Genomic DNA, 12,500 nt, shown 5'->3' on the forward strand with positions numbered 1-12,500 from the left:
TGTGTGTGTGTGTCAGATATTATCACTGCCAACAGCCCATGTTGGTCAGTGTGTGTAACTCACACGGCATGGACTAGGCCAAAAGATGGAACCGGACCGTCTGACTGACTGATTGTCTCCCTTCTTCTCTTTCCCCTCCTGCTACGACTACTACTACATCTGCTGCTACAGCTGCTATATCGCTACTGTTCCTGCTACTACGGATGCTACTACTATTACTGCTGTTGCTGTTCGTTCGTTCTTTTGCTTAACGTCTATCTGTCTGTCTCTCAAGTGGAGTGATGGCCTAGAGGTAACGCGTCCGCCTAGGAAGCGAGAGAATCTGAACGCGCTGGTTCGAATTACGGCTCAGCCGCCGATATTTTCTCCCCCTCCACTTGACCTTGAGTGGTGGTCTGGACGCTAGTCATTCGGATGAGACGATAAACCGAGGTCCCGTGTGCTAGCATGCACTTAGCGCACGTAAAAGAACCCACGGCAACAAAAGGGTTGTTCCTGGCAAAATTCTGTAGAAAAATCCACTTCGATAGGAAAAACAAATAAAACTGCACGCAGGAAAAAAAAAAAAAAAAAAATGGGTGGCGCTGTAGTATAGCGACGCGCTCTCCCTGGGGAGAGCAGCCCGAATTTCACACAGAGAAATCTGTTGTGATAAAAAGAAATACAAATACAAATATCTACATTTGTGATTTTAGACGAAAATCCTTCATCTCCCTTAACCCCACCTATGTCTTAAATCATCACTACTTTCCCTGTATAAACGAAATGAAATATACTAAACTAGTCAACTACTATTACGGCTGCTACTGTTCCTGCTACTACTGATGCTACTACTACTGCTGCTAATACTACTGCTAGCTGCTGCTGCTGCTGCTGCTGTTGCTGCTAATGCTTCTACTATTACTACAACTGATAAGCGAAAGCAATTTCAGCAGTACGGGCAATAACTGTGACAAGGGTAGCGATAGAATGATATAGCAGTAGCAGCAACGATAGTCTTGTCGTTGTTGTTTTTATTTTTTCAGAAGGATCGTTTTGGTGAAAATACCTCTACTACTTCTGCTATTGTTACTGTTACTACGCTGTTACTTCTTCTTCTTCTTCTTCTTCTTCTTCTTCTTCTTCTTCTTCTTCTTCTTCTTCTTCTTCTCCTCCTGTTTCTTCTTCTTCTTCTTCTTCTTCTTCTTCTTCTTCTTCTTCTTCTTCTTCTTCTTCTTCTTCTCCTCCTCCTCCTCCTTCTTCTTCTTCTTCTTGTCCTCCTCCTCCTCCTCCTCCTCCTCCTCCTTCTTCTTCTTCTTCTTCTTCTTCTTCTTCTTCTTCTTCGTCTTCTTCTTCTCCTCCTCCTCCTCCTTCTTCGTCTTCTTCTTCTTCTTCTTCTTCTTCTTCTTCTTTTTCTTCTTCTTCTTCTTCTTCTTCTTCTTCTTCTTCTTCTTCTTCTTCTTCTTCTTCTTCTTCTATCACTACTACTGTTGCTACTGTTGCTGCTGCAATTGCTAACACTTTTTTTTTTTTTGGCTGGTGCTACAGCTGCTTCCACGAATTCAAAACATGGAAGTAAAGAAAGGTTAAGTGTCCCACAGCTTTTAGTAGCCATGGGGACGTTGATGAATTCACAATCACTGTGTCCAGTGCTCGGTATAGGAAAGAGGGGCCTAGTCCTGTCCTTCCGGTGTTTTCAACCTTCCCCAACGGAAGTCTGGGTCCCATTCACACCTTCCGGTGTTTTCAACCTTCCCCAACGGAAGTCTGGGTCCCATTCACACCTTCCGGTGTTTTCAACCTTCCCCAGCGGAAGTCTGGGTCCCATTCACACCTTCCGGTGTTTTCAACCTTCCCCAGCGGAAGTCTGGGTCCCATTCACACCTTCCGGTGTTTTCAACCTTCCCCAACGGAAGTCTGGGTCCCATTCACACCTTCCGGCGTTTTCAACCTTCCCCAACGGAAGTCTGGGTCCCATTCACACCTTCCGGTGTTTTCAACCTTCCCCAACGGAAGTCTGGGTCCCATTCACACCTTCCGGCGTTGTCAACCTTCCCCAACGGAAGTCTGGGTCCCATTCACACCTTCCGGTGTTTTCAACCTTCCCCAACGGAAGTCTGGGTCCCATTCACACCTTCCGGTGTTTTCAACCTTCCCCAGCGGAAGTCTGGGTCCCATTCACACCTTCCGGTGTTTTCAACCTTCCCCAGCGGAAGTCTGGGTCCCATTCACACCTGGGATTGAATAGAGGAAGTAGGCGTGAACTGCCTTTCTTAAGATTGAATGATGAATGATACCGATGTTAGTATCAGTATCAGTATCAGTGTCAGTATCAGTATCAGTAGCTCAAGGAGGCGTCACTGCGTTCGGTCAAATCCATATACGCTACATCGCATCTGCCAAGCAAATGCCTGACCAGCAGCGTAACCCAACGCGCTTAGTCAGGCCTTGAGAAAAAAATTTTTTTAAAATAAATAAATAAAAATAAAATATAATAAATCAAAATAAATAAATAAGTAAATAAAATAAAATAAAATGAAATAAAAATAAAATAAAATAATAAAATAAAATAACAAAACAAAACAAAACAAAACAAACAAACAAACAAACAATACATAAATAAATAAAATGAATGAATAAAATAAAAAGAAATAAGTAAATAAATAAATAAATAAATAAATGATAGATAAATACATAAAAAAGGAACTACTACTAATAATAATAATATTTATAAGGCTCAAAAACTTGATGAAGTCAACTGTAAGCGTACAAAAAATATATATATATAAATATTTAAAATAAATAAATAAATAAATAAAATAAAATAAATAGATAAAAAAGACAACAATGATGATAAATAAGCAAATAAATGTAAAACGTGCAGACACACATTCACACATACACACACATATACATATACATAACAGATACGGATAATCATGTAGCGCCTATCCTCGGTCGGAGACCAAGCTCCAAGCGCTTTACATACGTATATACACGGGATCATTTACACAACAGGCTGCCTACCTGGGTAGAGCCGACTGACGGCTGCCACTGGGCGCTCATCATTCGTTTCCTGCGTCATTCTAAATCAGATTTCAGGCGCGCACACATACACACTCAGAGAGAATGTAACATTCTGCGTGTGTGACCGTTTTGTTTATTTACACCGTCATGTAGGCAGTCATACTCTGTTTGCGGGGGTATGCATGGTGGGTATGTTCTTGTTTCTATAGCCCACCGAACGTTGACATGGATTAGTGTCTTTAGCGTGCGTATTATTTTGATCTGCGTGAGTATAGTCACGAAGCAGGTTCAGGCACAAGCAGGTCTGCACATATGTTGACCTGGGAGATCGGGGAAAAATCTCCACCACACCCGGAGGTCTTCCAAGCGTTCAGCAGCAGCAGCAGCAGACGCAACGGAAGCCTGTTCATCAGACCGTGGAACTGCTCCCAGTGCAACCAATGGCTGTGGCTGAGAGGACAGTGGCGAGGGGGGAAGATCTTTCTCCTCGTCCTCCTCTGGCTCTGTCTGTCCGTCGCTGTCTACGTCCTGGTGGTCAGGAACTCCTCCTCCTCCTCCTCCTCCCCCCTCTCCCTCTTCCCGTGGGACGCTAACCCACACCCGGAGGTCTTCCAAGCGTTCAGCAGCAGCAGCAGCAGCAGACGCAACGGAAGCCTGTTCATCAGACCGTGGAACTGCTCCCAGTGCAACCAATGGAACTACAGTGTGGTGCTGAACCAGAGAGGCGTGTGTCACGTGCCGGGACCTAACCACACTGTGCACCTCGTCCTCCTCATCCCTTCCTCTCACGGGAACCGCACCGCCAGGGACGCTGTCCGAGGCACCTGGGGGTCTATCGCCGACAACACGAACGCCACCACTTCCGGTGTCAGGCGTGTCTTCTTCCACCATTTACCCACCAGGCGCCGTTACCGAGACTCGAACCCGGGACCTTCAGATTGACAGTCCAACGTTTTAACTCTCTCTATACGAACGGCGAAAGAGACGACGTTAACAGCGTTTCACCCCAATTACCACCATCAAAATATTGCAAGCGGAAGGCTCTTATACTGAAGAGGTGAATGTTGACAAAGAATACCACAATTCTGACGACGGAAGCTAAAGGTTGGGTCATTGAGACACCCACTGGACATCCGATGGGTCTGTGTAGAGGAGAAGAGAGGACTGGCCGTACTGAGTGAGTTAAAACCACTCAGCTATTGCGCCCCGAACACAACACCATGCCGAAACAGGGTTTCGAACCCTGATCACTGAAGAACACTGGACCAGAAGGCCAACGTCTTATGACTGTGTCTCGTTGCCGCCTTGTTGTATGGTGGCACATGGGGGACAAAAAAAAACAAGAGAGGCAAGGCCTTCAAGACTCACTTGTGATACACTTTTTTTTTTAAAATCCAAGCTTTTTATGTATTGAGTATAATTTCAAAATGTAATGATTAAGATGAGAAAGATCAGTTTAAAGCAAATTAACTCCCCTAGCATTGCAGAGTAATTTCCCTTTTTTACTATCTGCACCAAAACGTTTGCAAAATAAATAAAACTTCCATGCTTAGCAAAAGAAGTTCCTGTTTGAACAAAAAATGATAATAATGACTGCTCTAGCTGTTGGGTCAGAATATCAGATCAAAGTGCCAAGTTTAGAGAATACAAAAAATATAAATATAACAGTAAATGCAGTTTGCATATAATTAGGCTTCATTCTTTTTTTGTGTGTGTGTGCCCATCCCAGAGGCGCAATATTGTTTTAAACAAGATGACTGGAAAGAACTGAATTTTTCCTATTTTTATGCCAAATTTGGTGTCAACTGACAAAGTAGCTGCAGAGAAAATGGCAATATTAAAGTTTACCACGGACACACAGACACACAGACACACACACACACACAGACAACCGAACACCGGGTTAAAACATAGACTCACTTTGTTTACACAAGTGAGTCAAAAAGCACGATCTATCCCAGCCTGAAGTCAAACGAGTGAAGGAGGAGGAAGAGCTGGGATAAAGTACCACAGTCAATTAGTGTGACAAAAGCCTTCAGACGGCCGCACAGTTTGTGGAGAGATGTTCAAATATGGCCACGTCCTTGTCTCACCCATTCTTTCAATAAACTTTTTGCTCTTCACACCCCCCCCCCCCCCAGGCCCCCACCCACCCCCCCCCCACCCCACACACACACCCCTCTCCCCCACGCCCCCCACAACCCCCCCCCCCCCCTTTTTTTTCCCCTCCAAAGTCTTCTGGTAGTTGTAGTCTTCAATTTTACGTCTTCTGGTGTGAATCAAGTATAGTGCTTCGTTTTTTTGTTCTGATCAGAAGACGACACATACCCCCAGACAGAAGTGATTTTTTTTTCTCTCTCTCTTTTTATTTTTATTTTTTTTGGTGGTGGTGGGGGGGGGGGGGGGGTCGGGGGGGGGGGGGGGGGGTTCGTTTCGTTTCGATTTAATGTAGATGATGGTTTGCTAGCAGTACATAGTTCCAGTTTCTCTTTCTCAAGAAGGCGTCACTGCGTTCGGACAAATCCATATACGCTACACCACATCTGCCTGGCAGGTGCCTGACAAAAAGCAACATAACGCAGCTCGCTTGTCAGGCCTTGAGTGCATGCTTATATGTTTGTGTACCTATCAGAATGGATTTCTTTTGACATGAATTTTGCCAGAGGACAACACTCTCAAACACAACCAAATGCAGCTTTATACCAACCTCAATTCAGCTATTAAACAGCAATAATTGATAATCAGATCTGTGATAAAAAATAAAAAAAATTAAGTATGCCAGAGTGTGTGTATGTGGAATGTCACATCATCTTCTTCTTCTTCTTCGTTCGTGGGCTGCAACTCCCACGTTCACTCGTATGCACACGAGTGGGCTTTTACGTGCATGACCGTTTTTACCCCGCCATGTAGGCAGCCATACTCCGCTTTCGGGGGTGTGCATGCTGGGTATGTTCTTGTTTCCATAACCCACCGAACCCCGACATGGATTACAGGATCTTTAACGTGCGGATTTGATCTTTTGCATGCATTTACACACGAAGGGGGTTCAGGCACTAGCAGGTCTGCACATATGTTGACCTGGGAGATCGTAAAAATCTCCACCCTTTACCCACCAGGCGCCGTCACCGTGATTCGAACCCGGGACCCTCAGATTGAAAGTCCAACGCTTTAACCACTCGGAAGATATAAACTGTGGCACCTGTCATTGCAGCTCTTTCTGGGATTGTTGACTGACAACGTCTAAAAATGAAACAACGCATGACAGAAATAGATAGACCCAATCCACCCCATCTGGAACCCAAATCCGTACTAAATTAACGTAGAGAGAGAGAGAGAGAGAAGAGAGAGAGAGAGAGAGAGAGAAGGGATTGGTCGTAATGACGACACGAATTCCCACGTGACGTCAACCCCACAAAAAAGAGAGAGATAACACTATCCACCCGACTTCATCCTCACCCCACACCCCTCTCCCACCCCCACCACCGCCACCACCACCACCACCACCACAGCTCCCAAGACGCCCGCATTCAAACCGTCATCTTGTCTGCCAACCGCCATCTTCCCGTCGTGCCTCACGCTACTTCCGGCGGATGTGGTGGGTTTGCAGTGAGGGAAAGAGGTACCCAGGGAGGCGTTGTGGGTCGTTCGTTACTTTTGTGACGGTCTGTGTGTGCGTGAGTGCAAGGTGTGTAGTGTGTGTGTGTGTGTGTGTGTGTGTGTGTGTGTGTGTGTGTGTGTGTGTGTGTGTGTGTGTGTGTGTGTGTTTGTGAGTGTGTGTGTGTGTGTGTGTGTGCAAGGTGTGTAGTGTGTGTGTGTGTGTGTGTGTGTGTGTGTGTGTGTGTGTGTGTTTGTGTGTGTGAGGGGGTGGAGAGAGAATGAGTGTGTGTGTGTGTGTGTGTGTGTGTGTGTGTGTGTGTGTGTGTGTGTGTGTGTGTTTGTGTGTGTGTGAGAGAGAGAGAGACAGACAGACACAGACAGAGAGAGAGCAAGAGAGAGAGAGAGAGAGAGAATGAGTGTGTGTGTGTGTGTGTGTGTGTGTGTGTGTGTTTGTGTGCGAGTGTGTGTGTGTTTGTGTGTGTGTGAGGGGGTGGAGAGAGAATGAGTGTGTGTGTGTGTGTGTGTTTGTGTGTGTGAGAGAGAGAGACAGACAGACAGACACAGACAGAGAGAGAGCAAGAGAGAGAGAGAGAGAGAGAGAGAATGAGTGTGTGTGTTTGTGTGTGTGTCTGTGTCTGTGTGTGTTTGTTTGTGTGAGTGTGCGTGTGTGTGTGGAGGGGAGTGTTTGTGTGTGTGTGTGTGTGTGTGAGCGTACGTGCGTGCGTGTGTGCATGTCTGTGTGTCTGTGAGATATATATATATATATATATATATATAGAGAGAGAGAGAGAGAGAGAGAGAGAGAGAGCATATGCGAGGACAAAGAAGAAGAAGAAGAAGAAGCGGGAAGGAGGGGGAGGAGGAGGAACAACGTACTGAAGAAGAATAAATAAATGTAAATGAAAAAAAAAAAGAAGAATATTTAAGAACTGAAAAAAACAACAACCAGAAACGCACAAACAAACAGTCAAATAGATGTGACGTTTCTTTTGCTGTTTTTATTTCTCTTCATCTAATAATTATTTCAAAACGACTGCATGTCCATCGATTCTGATCATTCCAGGGCTGTAAAAACAGGAGTTGCTTTCTCTTGACGTCAGGCAGCAAAAGATAGGTTCTCCTGCCCAAAGACAGGGTCGGTCCCTGTTTCCTCCGCTTCACAAATTGACCGTCTGTAACAGAATGGGACAACATGGAGAAGAAGAAGAAGAAGAAGGAGGAGGGGGTGGAGGAGGAGGAGAAGGAGGAGGAGAAGGAGGAGGAGGAGAAGAGGAAGTAGGAGAAGAAGAAGAAGAAGGGGGAGGAGGAAGAGGACGAGGACGAGGACGAAGAGGAGGAGAGGAGGAGGAGAAGAAGAAGAAGGAGGAGGAGGAGGGGGAGGAGGAGGAGAAGAAGTAGTAGGAGGAGGAGAAGAAGAAGAAGGAGGGGGAGGAGGAGAAGAAGAAGAAAAGGAGGAGGAAGAGGAGGAGAAGAAGAAGTAGGAGGAGGAGGAGAAGAAGAAGAAGTAGGAGGAGGAGGAGAAGAAGAAGGAGGAGGAAGAGGACGAGGATGAGGACGAAGAGGAGGAGAGGAGGAGGAGAAGAAGAAGTGAGAAGATGAAGGACGAGGAGGAGGAGAAGAAGATGAAAAAGAAGGGGGAGGAGGAGAAGAAGAAGAAGTAGGAGGAGGAGGAGGGGGTGGAGGAGGAGGAGAAAAAGGAGGACGAGCAGAAGAAGAAGATGATGATGATAATGATGATGATGATGAAAATAGTAATGAAGATGGTGGTGTGATGGTGATGATGGTGCTGATATTGATTTTGATAAGAACGCTGATTTAGAACAACAACAGAAACAACAACAACTACTACTACTACTACTACTACTAACAATAATGATAATAATGATGATGATGACATGAACACGCATACGTGTGCAGATGTTCGAGTGCGGGTGTGGATGCTTAACGCAGGTGTGTCCGCACCCCATCCCCCACCCACACACCTATATCCCCCACCCACACACCTATATCCCCCACCCACATACGTCTACTTCCTACCCACCACCCCACCCCCACACACCCCTATATCACCCCCCTTACCCCTCTGCCCCCCCCCTCACACACACACCTATATCCCCCACCCACATACGTCTTTTTCCTACCCACACCCACACCCCCACACACCCCTGTATTCCCCCCCTCACCCCTCTGCCCCCCCCCCCCCTCACACACACACATATATCCCCCACCCACACACGTCTACTTCCTACTCACCCCCCCCCCCCCCACACACACACACACCCCTCTAACCCCCACCCTCACCCCTCTGTCCCCCCCCCAACCCCCCACCACACTATCACCTTCTATCAGTTACAAACCCCACACCCACCCACTATCCACCACCCACAACCCTCCTCTACCCCCTACCCCACACCCCCACACCCCCACACACCCCACTATCCCCCACACCCCACCCACCCTCCTCTACCCCCTACCCCACACACCCCACTATCCCCCACACCCACCCACCCTCCTCTACCCCCTACCCCACACACCCCACTATCGCCCACCCACAACCCTCCTCTACCCCCTACCCCACACACCCCACTATCGCCCACCCACAACCCTCCTCTACCCCCTACCCCACACACCCCACTATCACCCACCCACAACCCTCCTCTACCCCCTACCCCACACACCCCACTATCGCCCACCCACAACCCTCCTCTACCCCCTACCCCACACACCCCACTATCGCCCACCCACAACCCTCCTCTACCCCCTACCCCACACACCCCACTATCACCCACCCACAACCCTCCTCTACCCCCTACTCCACACCCCCACACACACACCCACTATCCCCCACCCACAACCCTCCTCTACCCCCTACCCCACACCTCCCACTATCCACCACCCACAACCCTCCTCTACCCCCTACCCCACACCTCCCACTATCCACCACCCACAACCCTCCTCTACCCCCTACCCCACACCCCCACACACACACCCACTATCCCCCACACACAACCCTCCTCTACCCCCTACCCCACACCCCCACACCACCCACTATCCCCCACCCACAACCCTCCTCTACCCCCTACCCCACACCCCCACACACCCCACTATCCACCACCCACAACCCTCCCCCCCACTCACCCATCCCTCCCCCCCCCACACACCCACCTCACGGATCTGGTCCAGCAGAAGGTCCACCAAGTGGTGGATCCGCTCCGTCAGGAGCTCGGGATGACCCCCGACCACCCCGGGTGGCAGCAAGGGTAGCAGGGTGGAGGCGAAGCCTTTGGTGTAGTCCCCCAGGATGTCCAGGACGTCGTTGTAGTCTAGGCCCTCCAGGTCCTCGAGAGTCCACCCAGGGGGGAGGAGGAGGTGTGTCCGGGTGGGAGACGGGTGCAGGTACCCCGGGTAGGGGGCCGGGTGGATGGGCTGGTGGCGGTGGTGGTGGTGGTCGTCGTCGTCGTCGGTATGGGTTTTCTTGACGGTGTTGGGGTTGTCGGACTCTGTGGGAAAATATTTGTTTTTTTCTTTTGTTGTTGTTGCTCTTTTTTTTCTTCTTTTTTTCTTTTCTCTCTCTCTCTCTTTTTTTTTTTTTTTTTTTTTTTTGTTGTTGTTGTTGTTGTTGTTGTTGATGGGTTTTTGTTTTGTTTTTGGTGTTTTCGGTGTGTTTTTTTTTTGGGGGGGAGGGGGGGATTTTCCTTGGTGTGTGTGTGTGTGTGTGTGTGTGTGTGTGTGTGTGTGTGTGTGTGTGTGGTGTGTAGTGTGGTGTGTGTGTGTGTGTTGTGTTGTGTGTGTGTGTTTGTGTGTGTGCGCGTGCATGCTTGCGTTTGTGTGTATGCGTGTGTGCATGTGTGTGTGTATGTGGTGTGTCTGTGTGTGTGTGTGTCTGTGTGTGTGTGTGTGTGTGGTATGGTGTGGTGTGGTGTGGTGTGTGTGTGTGTTTACTGTTGTGTGCGTGCGTGTGTGTGTGTGTGTGGTGTGAATGTGTGTCTGTGGTGTGGTGTGCATGTGTGTGTGTGGTGTGAGGGGTCGGGGGGTGCGTGTGTGTGTGAGTGCGTCTATGAGCGTGTGTATACGTGCAACAACATCAAAAACAACAACAACAATACCAAGGAGAAGAAAGAAAGAAAGACAGAATTTCACTCACACACACACACACACACACACACACACACACACACTACCGTCTTCCCTGCCTACCAGCAACGGGCTCTTCACCGGGTTGGACCAGACCTCTGAAGGTAGTCAGTGCTGACAGTAATTCCTGCAGGAACTGTTCCACCTCTTTGGTGACGTCAGAAGCTTTCGCGGCCCTGAAAAAGTGAGTGCTTTTGTTAGTACTTCCATTACTGCTACTACTACTACTGCTGCTGCTGCTACTACTACTGCTGCTGCTGCTACTACTACTACTATAATATATATATGATAGTCAGTCATGTCCGACTATGACCATCAGAACAGCAGAGGAGGCAACTGCTGTTCCGACTATTTGGGCTAGAATTGGATTATAGTGGAGAGTGTCTTGCCCAAGTTACATCCCCACTCTCTCGGCCAAGAGGGTTTTAGGACAGTCGGTGTTGGGATGGTTCCCAAAGGCCAACTAGCCCACAAGGCTGCAGCACTAAGAGCCAGTGCAATTTTGCCTCCTAGTTTGAGAGTCATAGTCCTTCACAAAAGACTAAGCTGTAAATGATACTACTACTACTACTACTAGTGGAATGATGGCCTAGAGGTAACGCTTCCACCTAGGAAGCGAGAGAATCTGAGCTCACTGGTTCGAATCACGGCTCAGCCGCCGATATTTTCTCCCCCTCCACAAGACCTTAAGTGGTGGTCTGGACGCTAGTCATTCGGATGAGACGATAAGCCGAGGTCCCGTGTGCTAGCATGCACTTAGCGCACGTAAAAGAACCCAAAAAGGTTGTTCCTGGCAAAATTCTGTAGAAAAATCCACTTCGATATGTGTGTGTGTGTGTGCGTGTGTGTGTGTTTAAGAGAGAGAGTGAGAGAGAGAGAGAGAGAGAGTGTGTGTGTGTGTGTAAGAGAGAGAGAGAGAAAGAGAGAGAGAGAGAGAGTTCATACCAGCAATTTGTAGTACTGTCTTGGTGTATAGATACACGTACATGTGTTTTTCAAGTGCAGAAGAATGTTATCATGCACTATTGTACAAGTGTTGTTTCATGTAAGTCGCTTTGAGCCCATTACATGAGGAGTTTGCGCCATATAAGCACTATCTATTTGTAATATGATTATTATCATCATTACTGTTACTGCTGCTGCTGTTGCTAACTACCAATTACAACTGACGAGAAGAAGAAGAAGAAGAAAAAGAAGAAGAAGAAGAAGAAGAAGAAGAAGAAGAAGAAAAAGAAGAAGAAGAACAACAACAACAACAATAATAATAATAATAATGAGAAGAAAAGAACAACAACAACAACAACAACAGCAACAATAATAATAACAATAATAATAATAATAATTGAGAAGAAGAAGAACAACAACAACAACAACAATAATAATAATAATAATTGAGAAGAAGAAGAACAACAACAACAACAGCAACAATAATAATAATAATCATCATAATGAGAACAACAACAACAACAACAACAACAACAGCAACAATAATAATAACAATAATAATAATAATAATTGAGAAGAAGAAGAAGAAGAAGAAGAAGAACAACAACAACAACAACAACAGCAACAATAATAATAACAATATGATAATAATAATAATAATAATAATAATAATAATTGAGAAGAAGAAGAACAACAACAACAACAACAATGCTTTTCCTTCTTCTTCTACTACGAGACTTCTGTTACTGCTGCTACTACTACTACTACTACTACTACTGCTACTGCTGGTGCTGGTGCTTCTGCTGCTACTACTGCTG

General features: G+C 46.9%; 1 protein-coding gene across 1 annotated transcript in view; it reads right to left on the minus strand.

The window, feature by feature from the left end:
• Positions 1–7,586: 7,586 nt before the first annotated feature.
• Positions 7,587–12,500, minus strand: part of LOC143275468 (uncharacterized) — a 6,482-nt gene continuing 1,568 nt past the window's right edge. The window contains exons 3-5 of the mRNA XM_076579613.1: positions 10,801–10,913; positions 9,769–10,103; positions 7,587–7,775 (exon numbers count right to left, since the gene is read on the minus strand). Coding sequence (XP_076435728.1) covers positions 7,761–7,775; positions 9,769–10,103; positions 10,801–10,913 — 463 coding nt within the window. The 3' untranslated portion in view covers positions 7,587–7,760. The remainder of the gene's footprint in view (positions 7,776–9,768; positions 10,104–10,800; positions 10,914–12,500) is intronic.

The sequence above is a fragment of the Babylonia areolata genome, chromosome 30 (genome assembly GCF_041734735.1).
Source record: "Babylonia areolata isolate BAREFJ2019XMU chromosome 30, ASM4173473v1, whole genome shotgun sequence".
NCBI classification, from domain to species: Eukaryota; Metazoa; Mollusca; class Gastropoda; order Neogastropoda; family Buccinidae; genus Babylonia; species Babylonia areolata.